Source organism: Lemur catta, chromosome 1, assembly GCF_020740605.2.
Source record: "Lemur catta isolate mLemCat1 chromosome 1, mLemCat1.pri, whole genome shotgun sequence".
In the NCBI taxonomy this organism is placed as follows: Eukaryota; Metazoa; Chordata; class Mammalia; order Primates; family Lemuridae; genus Lemur; species Lemur catta.
In genome coordinates, this window is record NC_059128.1 from 244,114,951 (window position 1) to 244,132,221 (window position 17,271).

A 17,271-nucleotide genomic window follows, 5' to 3' on the forward strand; every position below is an offset into this window, starting at 1 on the left:
AAAGCAAAAAAAAAAAAAAACCCACAAAAAGAAAAAACAACATGAGTTTTAGAGTGGGACAGACTTCACTCTGAACACCATTCATGCCACATACTCTGGGTTAGAGGCTCTTAATGTGGGTTAATTAGCCTGTCTGGGCCTCAGTTTTCATCTTTAAAATGTGAATAATGACATTCATAAGAGTTGCTGTGAGGATGAAGTGGTAACATATATGTGTAAAGTGCTTGGCACACATAGTTCCAATGATCAATACCATTTAACCTGGCTTACTATGAGATACAAAGGATGCTAAATGCATTATACATTTACAAATTTAATTCTTACAGTATTCCTGTAAGGGTTATTTTGGTCCCATTATACAGATGTATAAATAAGTATAGAGATGTTGATTAATTTAACCATAGCTGCATAATAAGTCTTAAGTTGTAGGAGCAGAATTCTAACTGAGGTTCAGCTATTGGTCATCTATTGCTCTCTAAAAAACCATCCAAAACTTAAAACAGCAAACATTTCATTATATCTTATGATTTTTGTGTTGATAGGACTGAGGTGGGTGGTTCCTTTGCTCCATAAAATGTCAACCACAGCTGCAGCTATATGATGGTGTGGTGGTAGAGTTGGGTGTGAGGTTGTAACGTCTGAGAGGGTTCACACTCACAAGACTGGCACTGAACGTTGACTGTCTTCTGGGAACTCAGAGGGGGCTGTTGACTGGAGCACCTCAATTCTCTTCTTTGCGGTACTGCATGTAGCCTCATCATGTGAATTGCCTTCACTCAGCATAGAGGCTGGTTTCCAGAAAGAAATGTTGCAAGAGAACAAGCTCCACTGCGCAAACATGTAAGATGCCATCACATGCATCACTCTTGCTAATGTCCCATTGACCAAGGTTAGTCACATGGGAAGGACCAGAGTCAGTGTGGGAGAGAATTATGCAAGGGCATGAATACTGAAAGGGCCCATTAAGGCCACTAAAGGAACAGTTCACCACAACACTTGTTATCAGAAGCCCTCTTTTCTGTCCTCCAAACTATCATGTTGTCAATAATCTTCTGTTCCCCTTGGGCAGCATGTTGGCCAGTCAGTGCCTTTTGAGGACTTAGGAGTTTCTGACACAGAGTCAATTACATGTTTTTAGTAAGTTTTTACACTTTCCTGCTTCCAAATAAGACATAAAATTTCAATTTTATATAGTTTTGAAATAAATTTTAGTTTTATGAAAGAAAAAAAGCCTCTCTCAAAGATTTAAGTTATTTTTATGAAATTTTTAATGCTATTCTCTATTGGGTTTTATGTCGTAATTCATTAGTGAACAAAATAAGGAGAAATACTGTTACATTTTATGCCCCATCATTATACAAATAAAAGTGAATATGTAGCAATCATTTCTTAGAGTTTATGACGAATTCTGGATTTTTTAGAAATTTCCTTTTAAAGGAATAACCTTTATCCCATTATTTCTGTGAAAGCAGAGTTTTTTCTTCAGAAATTATAATCTTTTCCTTCGTTTTATATAAATTATAATAATTTCTATTGCCATTTATGTAGATGGGATTCATATAGAACTTTCTGTTTAAAAGTTTTACTCCAGATAAAGCATTCTATTTGTATAAGAAATTTATTTCTAAAGTAGAAGTATTTTACCTTAATAACCCAAAATATTGAGATTGTTTTCCTCTGTTAGTATTTATGTTTAGAAAAATATATGTAACACTTTACTCTTGATTCATCAAAGTAAATTAACAATGATTTACAGGTAATATCATTTCAAAGCTGTCTGGTGACCAATGCAAACTCTGATAATGTCAAAACCAAGGGACAAGACTCTGAGGGGTGATATCAGAAGACGATATCCACACTAAGTTATTCCCTTAATGACTGTGATATTATTATTAAGTCTTTTCTTTTTCTTAAAGGAACTGAGATAGATATCTGAAAGAGGTAATAAAGAAAATCAGTAACTCACTTTTTGTGACAACACCTTCTAGGCGAATGATATTTGGGTGGTCAAACTGACCCATGATACTAGCTTCTCTTAGAAAATCTCTTCTTTGTCGATCCATGTGGCCGCCTTTCAAAGTTTTAATGGCAACTGGGATCTCTCTTTTCCCTGGTGTCTTCAAACGCCCACTGCAGACTTCTCCAAATTCACCTTAAAATATAAACAAAAGCAATTATTTGTTTAAACGGAATATTTATATTTAAGAAGAGTCAAATTGCCATACAGTGACATCCTTTTTTGTTTAACAAAAGGACCCTCATGTGTGTTATTTTCCTATAAAATTTCTTTCTTAAAAATTAAGTTTGTAAAGATAATATGCTTGACTATAGCATATATAATAATGGAATGCATTTTCATACACTGTATCACAGGCATTACCATTAATGGATATTTCTGATCTGCTGAGAAATCATGACTAGCAGAATAAGTAATGCTAATGTAATTCCATAGAAAAGCAATCACCGTGTAGTGTTTCCTATTCCTGTTCTCAATTCTGATATATGGGCCAAATGCTTGATCTATTCAGGGAATCGATTATGCATGTGTAGTTAATTTGATCCTGTAGGTCATATGCCTGGGTTTTATTGATAATTAGAAATCAATGTTAGGGTCAATTGGTGTATGAACATATTGAAAAATCCACACCAAACTCAACTATAACAAGTGATTACACAAGCTAAATTACAAGCCACATGGATGTCTCTATTAAGTTGATTAAATAATAACCAAATATTAATCAAGCATTTACAATATACATCTCCAGTGCTAGAGCGTTGTGAGTTTCAAAGAAGTATAAAACTTGGTCTCTGGTCTCAGGAGCTTATTATCTAGTAGGGGAATTTAGATAAACATAAATGAAGCACAAGGAAGAAAGGAGATAGGAGGGATTATTGTGGAGTAGAAGTCATAGTCTTTCTCTGTGCAATGCAATAAATTCAACAAAACTTGAAATTCCAGACTCAATTTTTCTAGGGCTGATTACCTGCATTTATGTAGGAGCATATTTGATGTTTTATCCCCAATTTAATGATCTATAAAGTGAGAATAATAAAACCTTTAATAATCCTATAACATCCTTTTCCTGTAAGGATACTGGGAAAATCAAGAGTGACAATATATGTGAAAGTGCTTATAAACTTAAAGTACTATTCATAAAGTACTTTAAGTTATCTAAATGTTTAGAAGGATAAAAGAAATAAAAATTAAAATATCTTCAATTGGTCTGTTAGCAGCTCTGTCAATTGTATGTAATATAAGTTTAAGTGTAGAAGATCATATTAAATTTCTGAAGTGCAATAGATTTTAATTATCCATGTTTTATTTGAACAACTTATCACAGTCAACTAAATGCTGACTATACATGCATATTAACTACCTTTTGGTGTAGATACTAAGATTTTTTAAGGTTAAAAAAATAACGAGGAAGGAAATAAGGCAAAACTTTGCTTTCTAAAAATTATGTGTACACATGTACATTAGACACAGAAAGCAGTCTAACAAGAGGGTTTGTTGTCTATTTGTTAAGCAAAGAAACAAGCAAACAGAAACCGCTGACTAGACTGTGGTTCCTAGGAAATTCAGTGCATATGATACTGGGGTTTTACAAATTTTGCATAAATTTGTCATCCATCAAAGACAAAAATAATCCTTTATACTTAATGATACTGTCAATTTCTTGGAGGATAGATATTCTCATTTCTATCTATTTTCAGTTCTTCTTGTAATACTTTTGATTTTTTCAAGATTTTCTCTAGTATATAAAATATACCAATTGATAGAAACTTTCAATATTTTTCTACTGAGACCCAAACCTTGAGAGAAAAGGTGTGTATATGTGTTTAAATTAATGTCCGATATATCCAGGTCTATTAAAATACTTGAAATTTATTCTCAGATCATTCTAACTTGTTCTAATGAATATCCAGAATAAATCATTTTTCTTCTTTTTTCTTTTATTTTGTCTTAATACGTCTGCTAGTATTTATAAAAGTTCAGCAATATTTAAAAACCTCTCACCTGCAATGCACCCATAATCCATGTGATTTTTCTGTTCACATTTCATAGGAATTCAAATAAACTTTTGAATATAATGAAATGAATGAGAACTCTGTTGTTTTTTTATCAAGACAGACATCATGGTAATTTTCTTTGGTTTTCTGTTGTCTGAAATTCATGTATCTTATTAACACCAGGCAGGTATTTCCTTCATGTCAAGCTTTGCATGATCAAGCTGTTATCACACTTATTTCAGTGGCACTAAATATGGTTGCCTCAATTAAAGATCTGAGACTCCTAGTACATTCTTTAGGCAAAGTCCAAAAAGCTCAATCACACAATGTATTAAAACTCTTATCCACAGTAGGCATAGGTGTATCATACATATCAGGCAGACAGGAGGAAATATTTTGAATTAATAAACAATTTTGGATATTGCTTGAGACTGATTCATTATGTGATTGCCCTGGTAGCAAGAGTGGAGGCCCCGTATATAACCATAAGTAAGAGAAATGATCCCTCAGTGAGATCTGTGAACATTTATATATATGCGTCAGTGTTATACTGATTAGTATTAATATATAATTAACTCCTTGGCTATAGGGATATGATATTAACTTCTTTTCCAAAACATGGTTGTGATAATTAATGGAAAGCTTGGACTTACATAGATAGTGCTTATCATGCGCCAGGTCTAAGAACTTAATATATGTTTTATTCTTCACAACAAATCTTTGAGATAGGTACTGGTAATTACCTGATTTTACAGACAAGGACACTGAGGTACGTGATCTAAGTAACTTATCTATGGTGACACAACTAGAAAGTAAAAGAGCTGTCTGTCATTTGAACCGAGGTTGTATGGCTCCAGAGTCCATGCTTGTAACACTATTCTCTCCTGTCTGAACTGTTTATCATCATTAATATTTTCTTGTGTGAGTGTGCTAAATTCTCAATTGGTAGCAATGGTGTCTTCAAACCAACAAGTGCATGGAGTTCAAACACATGAACTGGATATGGACAGGTGGATGGAAGAATAAAACCATATCCTAGAAATCCTTCACTACTGAATGAAAATGGAGACTTTGCTCAAATATGATATATGTTAGATAGTCTGGAAAAATCACTACAGTCTAGTCTAGTTTCAAGAGAGCAAAGAAAATCATATTTAGGGTAATCGATCTTCTGCCACGGATAGCCCATTCACTAGCTAACAACCCTATTTATCTCCCTGGATGTTGGTAAAACATTTCTGGACAAGCAATTTTGTTGTATAATATACTGAGTAATATTAAAATATCAATTAGTATTGGATTTTCCACATAAGGCCCATATAGTTTAACTAAAACTGGGAGGAGAGGGGAGGGGAGAGTCAGTGAAGGATAGTTTGTTTTAGAGGACCCTTATATCAGGATCACTTGGCAGCTTTCTAAAATTTCACTCCCCACATTCTGAGATTCTTGTAGTCCCCCACCTCCAATCCTTCGAGAGTCACTGAAGCAAAGAGCCACACTCCTGATGATCTTTTATCATATCTTTCAGGTGTGGTGAAATGTTTCTTTGCTCATACTTGCTGTTTCCCTCTGACAAGAATGATTCCCTCAAGTTGTCTGTCTTCTTCCCCTGTCTTCACCCTCCTCAGTCCTTCTCTATGTTGATGGCACCTTATTAGCAGTGAAGGCTGAGATTTGATGTCCCACCTTCAGGAAACTGAAGGTTTCCTTGACTAACCTATCTAATTTAGCCACCCACCATCAACAGGTCCTTTTAACTGTAAAAGAAAAAAAAAAAAATAGCAGCCTCTGATATTTGGAAGCTGGCCTGGCTCTCAGAGCTAGGTTATTTTATTCCCCTATTGGATATAATACCAACCTCAGACAAGGCTACTTTGAGGTCATGATAAAATGAGACAGAGTAGAGACACTTCATAATTTTTGTCTAAGTCCAGACAATGGCAGGGTCATTGTGCCACTCAAGAATACCAAACATCCCCTGTCTCTTAGCTAAAATGAGTGCTACTTTTTTTTAGAACAATTATAGCTTTATTCTCATTCTAGTCTCCCCTCCCTATAGCTTAGATCCATTAATATACTACTAGGGGAAATGCTCCCTGACATGCCTCTGAGCAAAGATTTTTTGCATATGACCCCAAAAGCATAGGCAACAAAAGCAAAAATAAATACATGGGATTGCATCAAATTAAAAAGGTTCTGCACAAAAAAGAAAACAACAGAGTGAAGAGACAACCCATAGACTGGGAGAAAATATTTGTAAACCATACATCTGATAAGGAACTGGTATCCAAAATATATAAGGAACTGAAACAACTCAATAGCAAGGTAAACAACACAGTTTAAAAATGGGCAAAGAATCTGAATAGACTTTCCTCAAAAGAAGACATACAAATGGCAAATGGATATATGAAAAAATGCTCATCATCACTATTATCAGGAAAATGCAAATTAAAACCACATAGAGATATCACCTCACACCTGATAGAATGGCTACTATCAAAAAGATGAAAGATAACAAGTGTTAGCAAGAGTGTGGAGAAAAGCGAAATCTTGTGCATTGTTGGTGGGAATGTAAATTAATACAGCTATTAAGGAAAACTATATGAAGGTTTTTCAGAAAAGTAAAAATAGAATTACTATATGATCCATCACTCTCACTTCTGGGTATATATACAAACGAACTGAAATCAGTATGCTGAAGAGATATCTGCACTCCTAAGTTCATTGCACCATTATTCACAGTAGCTAAGGTGATGAAGCAACATAGGTGCACATTATTGGATGAAGAAAGTGTGGTGTATATATACACAATGGAATACTATTCCTCCTTAAAAAAGAAGGAGAATCTGTCATTTGTGCAACATGATGGAACTGGAGGACATTATGCAAATGAAATGAGCCAGGGACAGAAAGACAAACACCGTATGATTTCTTATATGGAATCTAAATAGTTAAACTAATAGAAGTAGAGAGAAGAATGGTGGTTACCAGATGCTAGGGAAGGGTAGTGGATAGGGAAAGGGAAGATATTGATGAAAGAGTACAAAGTTTCAATTAGACAGGAGGAATAAGCTTTAGTTATCTATTGCATAGAATGGTGACTGTAATAAATAATAAGGCATTGCATATATCAAAGTTGCTTAAATACTCTGATTTTAAATATTTTCACCACAAAAACAAGATAAGTATGTGAGGTGATGGATTTTTAAATTAGCTTGACTTAATCATTCTACAACGTAAATATATAACAAAATATCACATTGTACTCCATACATATATATAATAATTATTTGTCAATTAAAAATAAAATTAAAAAAAATAAAATAAAATTTAAAAAAAGGACACCTAGTACTAAAATTGCCTTTGCTCTCTAGTAGCATCCAATCTAGAACATATCCCTGCTTCCTTAGACCATCTCTCACATAACTCACCCAAAGCCCCAATCCTATAATTAGTTCTTTCTAACATCCCCCTATCGACACACACTATAGTTTGCCACGGTGTGTTTTCTCCTGCAATAAACTCAACTTGTTAAACTATAGTGCGTTCATGCTGGACTCTGGCTTGAGAGTATTACCATACTTACTGCATAGCACTTTTGACTATTTGAAATGATCATTAAAATCCATTTTTAACATGCTTACTGATTTCTTAGCTGTCTTCTCATTTCAAACACTTCCCCTGATCTCACCCTGTCAACACTATTCTAAGTCATGAAGGCATGGGCCTTGATTATCTCTATTTTCTTTTGTATCCATTGCGTGCTTGGTACACAATAAACACTTCTTTAATATTTGTTGTATGAATGAAATAATTGAATGAGGGGAAAAAACTACTCTAGACCTAAAGTTGGGATATTTTAGAGTAGAGGTAGAAGTCAAGGAATTTTCTAATATTTTAACATTTTTAAAATTTACATAGTATCTTTTGTTTTTTTTGTGTGTGTGTAGGGTTCGAGGATGCCTCAAGATTTCTGTCTTTAGTTTTGTCTTTTTTTTTTTTTAAAAAACTTAACTGCACAGAATTCATTTTCCTATTGTGTAAAGGTAATAGGAAAATATTTTTAAGTATCATATAAAGAAGGAATTAAAAAAGATGAGGCATAGAGGAAAAACACATAACATGAGATTTTTAATTCAGTTCTAGAGAGACATGTTAGTCTCTTGGGATCTTAAGGTAAATTCCATTATTATTAATGTTATCAGGAGAGTCACCTACCTAACTGTATTCACTGCCTGTCAATCAAGGATGAACTACCAGTATTCTTATGATTAATTCTATCTGATTTCTTCCTGATGCACAGCACACCTACATATGAAAGAGAGCACCATTTTAAAGAAAACTTATATTCAAACACCAATTGAATTGATATTTCAATGCTTCTGATTCAATGTCACAGAAAGGTTCAACACAATGCAAGACTTCTAATACTAAATGAAGCTTATTTAATAGGAGGAAAGGACTAAGACATGCAGCAGGACAGGATCTTAGAAGTTAGGACTTCTATTTCTGGCTTCACCATTAATTTCTTTTATGGCATTAGATGAAGTCACTTTACATTTCCTGAGTTAGTATGATTGTGGGTGGGTTAAGTACCTACCACCTATTCACTTCTTGAGAGATAATAGATAAATGCGTAAATATTTGCAAAGCTATCTGTGTCTTAGAAAAGTTCCACGTAACCACTGAGTCTTTTAAAATTATACTGATACCACAGAGGATATATTAAATATGCTACTCCTTCATTGCTAGGTCTGCAAAGTCTAGGCCAGAAAACAGGATCGCTTAAAGACCTGAAAATGAATTTTTAAATATTCTTATCAAACAATGGTTAAACATTTCTTTAGTAAGTTAAGTAACACATTAACAATTTTCTTTTCACACCATATTCTAAACATTAGATAGCGCTTTTTTCTTTTTGGGCAAGTTTTTATTCTTTTTTGCTATAAAACATGTTCCCAAATATAGCACCGCCCTCAAGGAGATTCACATTTTCTCTACCCTTAAATCATAAAGTCTAGGACATGACTTACTGAATACTCTTAATCATAGTATTTTTGATTTTCCAAGCTCCTTGATACCTTTACCCTTAGAACACCTTTTTGATCCAGTGTATTAGCCTCTACCAGATGGCCTCTCATGCCACCTGCTTTCTTGCCTCACGGTATATTGAAAAAGTTCTTCTTTAGAGTAAAAACTATTTGCATTTCAAAACTAGCTCTGCCTGATGAGCTATCAAAATTGATTTTCCATTCTGCCACTAGAAAGATCCTGTTAGAAATCAAATCAAACAAAATAGTCTTTGTGACCCAGGGAAAATTACACAATGTCTTTGAGTCTCAGTTTCCTTTATCTATAAAATGTGACTATCTGTTTTGTAGAGTTATAGGTAGTAAAGGTACATAAAACACCTAGGACTGCCTCTGGCAGCTTCTGTTATTGTTACCACCCGCTCCACTACCCTTTGGCCACACACCTCCTGCAACAGAACCAATTCCACCATCCGCCCGTTCTCCGGCCTTAGTCACGCTACAGGACACATTTGGAGAATTGGATAGTAGTGTTACTAGAAGTGTAAGGTTCTGCTCTCAGCTATATTCTCTTTTTAGTATATGTAGTATCTCAGATTAATATCTTTCACCACCATCAACTGCTGCCTTTAGGCTAATAAGTCCCAAATCTCCATCTGTAGTTCAGCCTTCTTTCTTGAATTCTGTACTTGTATAATCACCTGAAAGTCTCCTAAGGATCATCTCCTATATTAGTCAGCTCAGGCTGCCAAAATGAAATATCACAGACTGGATAGTTTAAACAACAGGACTTTATTTTCTCACAGTTCTGAAGGTTTTTGGAAGTCTTCAAGATCAAGATACTGGCCAATTTGGTTCCTGGTGAAGGCTCTCTTCCTCGCTTGTGGGCAGCTGCCTCCTCACTGTGTCACATGGCCTTTCCTAGATGTGTGTGTGTGGAGAGGAAGTGATCTCTGTCTTCCTCTTCTTATAAGGCCATGATCTCATTTAATCTTAATTACCTCTTAAACGCCCTATCTACAAATATAGTCAAATTGGACATTAGAACTTCAACATATGAATTTTGAAGGGACACAATTCAGTCCATAGCATCTCCTAAAACCCACTTCTCTTTCTTTATCCTTAATTCATTTAGTAGTTGTGGTTTGTTGAATAATGGATCTCCAAAAATGTCCACATTCTAATCCACAAAATTTGTGAATATGTTACCATATTTAGCTAAAAGGACTTTAAAGATGCATTAAGTTAATGACCTTGAGATGTGGAGATTATCCTGGATTATCCAGGTAGGCTCAGTGTAATCTCCAGGGTACTTATAAGAGGGAGGCAAGAAAGACAGTCAGAGAAGGAGGTGGGATGATGGAAACAGAGGTAAGAGTCAGTAAGAGATTTGAAGATGCATGTTGTTGACTTTGAAGATGAATGGACAATAAACCAAGGAATGCAGGCCATCTTTACAGGCTGGAAAAGGGGAGGAAACAGATTCTTTCCTAAAGCCCTCAAAAGATACCAGTCCTCCAAAACCCTGACTTTTGCCAGTGAGACTGATTTTGGAATTCTGACTTCAAAAAATGTATCATGAGAGCAAATAGACAACCTACAGAATGGGAGAAAATATTCACATGCTATACATCCGATAAAGGATTGATAACTAGAATCTATATAGAACTCAAGAAAATTAACAAGAAAAAAATCAAACAACCCCATTAAAAAGTGTGCAAAGGACATGAATAGAAACTTTTCAAGAGAAGACAGAAGAATGGCCAATAAACATATGAAAAAATGCTCAACATCTCTAATCATCAGGGAAACGCAAATCAAAACCACAATGAGATATCACTTAACTCCAGTGAGAATGGCTTTTATCAAAAAGTACCTAAACAACACATGTTGGCATGGATGGGAAGAGATAGGAACACTCATACAGTGCTGGTGGGACTGCAAATTAGTACAAACTCTATGGAAAGTAATATGGAGATACCTCAAAGGGCTAAAACTAGAACAACCAAAGGACACGCTTGAGGCTCTGACTCAGGGGGATGGGCGGGACATGGACAATGTATATAACCTGAGCTTTTGTACCCCCATGAAGAGCTGAAATAAAAAAAAACAAAAACAAACAAAAAAAAAAACTAAAACAACCATTTGATCCAGCAATCCTAGTACTGGACATAAACGCACAGGAAAAAAAGACATTCTATAAAGAAGACATGTGCACTAGAATGTTTATAGCAGCACAAGTCACAATTGAAAAGATATGGAATCAACCCAAGTTCCCATCAATTCATGAGTGGATTAATAAAATGCGGTATATGTATACCACGGAGGATATTGAGCCACAAAAAATAATGGTGATCTAGCACCTCTTTTATTATCCTAGCTAGAATAGAGCTGGAGCACATTCTACTAAGTGAACTATCAAAAGAATGGAAAAACAAGCACCACGTGTACTCACAATCAAATTAATATTAATTGATCAACACTTATATGCACATATGGAGTAACAGTCACTGGGTGTTGGGCAGGTGGGTGGGGAGGAGGGTATGGGTATGTTCACACCTAATGGGTGCAGTGTGCACTGTCTGGCGGATGGACACACTTAAAGCTCTGACTTGGCTGGGGCAAAGGCAATATATGTGACCTAAACATTTGTAACCTGGTAATATCCTGAAATAAAAAAAATATACAAAAATGTGAAATAATACATCATGTTTTTTTAAAAGCCACTCATTTGTGGTAATCACGAATGGCACTTAGCACAGGGCTTAGCACAGAGTAAATTCTCAGATATTAGTTTTCATTTTAAGCTAAACAATATCCTTCTTTTAAGCACAATTTCTCAATACTCTCTAATGTTCCCTTTTGCGCTCTTCTCTTAATAGCATTTCTCTGATTAATTGTAATTTTCTTTTCATTTATATCTCTCAGTAGACAGTGAAAATTTTTTGTTTTATTTAGCTTTTAATTGACACATAATTGTATATATTTATGGGGTACAGTGTGATGTTTTGAGATATATATATACACTCATATAAACACACACATACACATTGTGTAATGATCAAATCATGGTAATTAGCATATCTACTTTTTCAAACACTTGTCATATAGTTGTGGTGAGAACATTCAGAATCCTTTCTTCTAGCTATTTTGAAATATACAATAGCCACCCTACTGTGCAATAGAGCACCAGAACTTATTCCTCCTGTCTAACTGTAACTTTGTACTCGTTGACCGTCTCTCCCCAGCCCCTGCTTCTCCCCAGCCTCTGGAAACCACTATTCTACTCTCTTCTGCTATGGTATCAACTGTTCCACATAAGAGTGAGATCATGAGGCATTTGTCCTGTGCTTGTCTTACTTAGTTCACTTAGCATAATGTCCTCTAGTTCATCTATGTGGTTGCAAATGACAGGATTTTGGTTTTTTTTATGGCCAAATAGTATTCGATTGTGTATGTATACCACATTTTCTTTAGTCATTCATCCTTGATGGACACTTCAGTTGATTCCATATCTTGGCTATTGTGTATAGTGCTACAATAAATACGGAAGTGCAGGTATCTTTTCAACATACTGATTTCATTTCTTTTGAATATATACCCAGTAGTGGGATTGTTGGGTCATATGCTAGTTCTATTTTTAATTTTTCGAGGAATCTGCACATTGTTGTTCTTAATGGCTGTACTAATTTATATTGCCACCAGCATACACTGTGAAATTTTTGAGGACAGGAATTTTGTCTTGTTTTTAATCACCTAGTGTCTATTGTAGTGAACACTGTGGGTAACTAATGCTACTGCATGATTGATTAGAAAGATGTACTATGATAGAAACCTGAATCAGTATTTAACTCTCTATATGAAAGTGTGCACTAAACACTTTCAAGAGTTACTTGAGAAGGCAACCATGAGAGAATACCATTTACCCCAGTATGTGGGAATTTCTGCATTAGCACAAATAAGACATTTTGGAATTCAGTCAGGCAGTAAAAGTGATCAGTATTCGCAGTGGAGGGCTTGTGTTTAGACAACCATGACTAAGAAGCTAGTGGATTATCAGCTGCAGTGGTCAAAATGCTTTTAAAAATGGAAGAAAAAGCATCTTTCCAAAAATACACAGGTAATTATTTTGATTAAAAAAGCCAGTGAGTAATTCTGCATTACTATTAAAAATGATACTATGTAAGGCTTTAACAGCAATAAAAACTTTGCATAGCTTTAATATACTAGATGTTTATAAATAAAACTATATTATTAGATCATTTTATCTTAAACTAAAGAAAATATTCATAACCACTAACACCTTTGCAAATTAAACCATGATTCAGAATTATAGGCATTTTAATGCGATTTTATTTATTCTTCAGGTATCATAAGAGGCAGATGTTCTAATAGAATAATAAACATGAAAAAATTTTTTTGCATGTTAAAACTATATTTTCACTAATATAAACCTTGTTATTTTAGGTAAAATTTCATCCAGTCAGGTTGTCTCTCATAAGACATTTATCATACATTTTTAAAAAGTATATGTTTCATTATTTTATTTATTAAAAATATTTTTTTTACCAAGTCCTAGGTTGCAACTATTGTTATATTACATATACATCTGGGAAGGAAATGCTGCCAATTAAACTACAAATCCTGTCAATTATAAGAAGCATTCCAAATTCAGTGATGTTAAAATGAATGAGAAATGAATAAAAAAAATGTATCTTAGGATTAATGAAACACGTGCTGGCCATTTTTGTTAGGTTGTCTATATCATTAAAAAAATTATTTCATCACTTTTTTTGGCTTTGCTTCAACAAGAATAATGTAAGTGCTTATTTGTTCAATTACTATAATTGAAATTTTAACAAATTTTAAATTATAAAAATGTTGCTCTATTATAACTCATATGGCATTTAATAATAAAAGCAGGCTTATAAAAATACTAGAAAAAATTGGGACTAATTTCATTTTTTTAAAAGGAATTTGTTAAAATAAGTTGTATGTAATAATATGAAAGCTATATATGCTATATCAGTAAGTGAATATAAAAGATCCTTACATATATACATAAAAATATTATACAGTGTGATTAACACTTTAGGAAAAGAAAATATAATCCTTATGCTTAGGGAATAGATTAGAAGGAAATATACCAAAATGAGATTGCATTTCAGTTATTTGGCCTATAAGTAAGATTGTCTCTTCATTCTAACTTTTTATATTATAATTTTTTGGTTGATATGTTAGGAAAAATTAATCTTCTAATGTTTTAATAGTTTATGACAGATGAATAATGCATTTTGGGAAAAAATTGTATAAAATATTGAAAAACTTGGTAATTAAAAGATTAACTCCATTTCCCAGCATTCTGGAGAGCTGAAATTTTCACGTACATATCAAATTAAAGTCTTCCAATAATTGTGGGGAAAAAAGTAATAAATAAGGAAGATTTTACAGTATCTATAAATACTAATATAAATAATGAAAGTAATGAAAGTTTTTGAATTTTCTAACAAGTATTTTCTAAAAAGAGATAAATTTTATTCTTAATCTAACATAATGTGAGAATTTGGACAGTCATTAATGCCGTCAAACTTTAAAACTCTAATATAGGACAATGGTGACAAAAGTAGCAACTCATCTTAATGTTTGAACACGAACATGAGAGCTTTCTTCCAGATAGTTCTCCAATTCATCACTACATACTAAAATTTTGCCATTAGATGTTAGCTTCCAGGTACAAGAGCATTCCAACTGTTTAGTACCAGATATTTTTTAAAGTGGTTTTGAACTTTGGGGCATGTTTTATGTATAAAAATCTCAGTGAGTTAATTATTAAAAATACTAAAATCTTCCAGTTTGTTTACATGAGCCACTTATGGTCATAGAATTAATTAATTCAAGGATGTCCAGAAGATATCCATCATTTTGGAACCTCAATAGGAGACAAACACACTCTTCTTCATGATGTCTACTACCACTCTCATGGTTGAGGTGAATTACTGCTCTTATCAGTATGATAATACTACAGTTTTCAAGGATATGAAATAGTACATGAAATATGGAACTAGAAAATTATAATTTCATCAGTCTGGCATTCTAGGAACATGCTTCTGAAGCAGATCCTTAGATTTTTTAAAAATGCATACATTTGGGATGGTACTTACAACTTCAAAGTCAATATATTTTCTGCATCCTCAAAGACATGGATAGCAGCAGCCACCAAAAATTAGACAGCACCACTTATCATGTCTGAAAGGGAATATAATGGCATCAAGTCTGCTATTCTACTTGAGCTCTGCAAGAGTATCCGGTAAAACACAAAAATAACATCTAGTCCTGTTTAGCTCAAGAAATGAATGACAGTTGTAAAATTATTACAAATTTCAAGTACTTGTTAAGCTTAAATACATTGTATTCTGTCAGTCAAGAGTTAAAGGAAAAAGTATAGAATTTAAAAAGTAGGTCAATGGAAGACAGAAGTAAAGGGAAATGCATTTGTAATAATGTAAATAAATATAAGTCTTTGAAATTGACATTAATAAACTATAGATTTTTCAGAAACTTTTAAAAGCTTTTTGTGGCAGGCATATAGGGCTGCAAGGAGAGCAGAGAAAGATACTAAATATTTGTTCTTGTTGATGTTTCTTTTTCTTTTTTTCTTTTGTAAATAATAGAAGGCTGGGCAATTGCTTTGGATTTCACTGCACAGAAAACCACAAATAAAGGAAAATCTGATGGTGTTCATGTTCATGTTAGTGGAATAAATGAAAGCTGCCTGTCATGTGTCATGGATGTTATGTTTCTTTTTGATTTGGAAAGAACAACACTCAGTAAAAAATCCACAACTGAAAAGTAAAATATATCGTATTTAGTCTGCATACACAAAGAAAATTTTATTTGAGATATCATAAAACTGGTAGATCCACACACTAGCTGTTCTTTAGATAAAAACAGATCAGTCTATTTCTCTATCCATCACTTGCTTTTATGTTTAATTTAATTAAAAGTAAGCATAACATGTTCTTTAAACAAAGTATTTTGAATAACATGGAGTACTAATCTATTTTTAATGTTAAATATTAAAGTTTATCTCAGAAAATGCATTATAGTAATCTTGTTTCATGTTGTAAAAAAAATGACATGGAATGGTCTTAAGGCTAAAAAAGAAGGGAAAAGTGAAGAAATCAGTATATATTAGAAGAATATACTTATTTTTGAGGGATCTCCAGTATTTATCTCATTTTGTAGACCAATGAAAACATAGCCAGCCTGATTTCTGGTTAAGATGGCAAAGCAAATGTTTTTATCTCCTTTCCTTCTCTGAGGCCCCTCTAACAATAGAAAAGGAAAACACTAAGTGTAAACCCTCAAGGACAAAGAAGACAGAGACAGGACTCTACTGGATGAGAGTCCAGCAAACTTTTGTAGTAATTAAAGTGACAGTGGAGTATTGATGGGGGTAGCAGGGCATAAAAAGGAACACAAGAGGTTGATTTTGTTGACAAGAGAGCAACTCACATGTAGGAAACGTAGACAGACTCTTGGTTTAGGTGCACCTTTTATGGCAAAGGGCAGGAGAGAAACATGGGCCCCAAACAGGGCAAGGGTGTAGTTTGAAAGTTTTACAAGGAAGAGTTGACCACTAATTTCCACAGAATATCAAAAGAGTCTTTTTTTTAGGAAAAAAACAAATGAATATGGCCATGCAAAAGAAAAAAACACATACTGGCATTGGAGATCTCTAATAAAACAGTTCCCTTACCACCCAAAGTGAGACCCACAGTAGACATGCCTGTATTCTCACACAGACCCTCCAATCAGAGCCTCATGTATAAATATGACCAGAAAGCCAAGGATTGCCAGATATGTGAGAAGCATCTTCAATACTAAAGAGACAAGCAAGAATAATTAAATAATCAAACAATAAGCAAGGAAATTAGCAGAAACAGCAGTGGTGTGTTACAAGGTATTTCATCTATCGATAAAGATCTGAGGTTAGGAGTTTGAGACTAGCCTGGGAAACATAGTGATAACCTGTCTCTTAAAAAGTAAAAAAAAAAAAAAAAATCAGCAGAGCTGGGGCATAATGGTGAGCATCTGTAGTCCCAGCTACTAGGGAGGCTGAGATGAGAGGATCACTTGAACTCAGGAGTTGGAGGCTACAGTGAGCCATGATTATGCCATTACATTCCAGCATGGGCAACAGTAACACTTCATCTCCAGAAAACAAAAA

At 33.9% G+C, this 17,271-nt stretch overlaps 1 protein-coding gene across 2 annotated transcripts in view; it reads right to left on the minus strand.

Moving 5' to 3' along the window:
• The window catches only part of EPHA6 (EPH receptor A6), an 836,036-nt gene that overhangs the window by 201,384 nt on the left and 617,381 nt on the right, over positions 1 to 17,271 (minus strand). For both annotated transcript variants that reach the window (XM_045557615.1, XM_045557625.1), the window contains one exon: positions 1,967 to 2,152. In XM_045557615.1, coding sequence (XP_045413571.1) covers positions 1,967 to 2,152 — 186 coding nt within the window. The remainder of the gene's footprint in view (positions 1 to 1,966; positions 2,153 to 17,271) is intronic.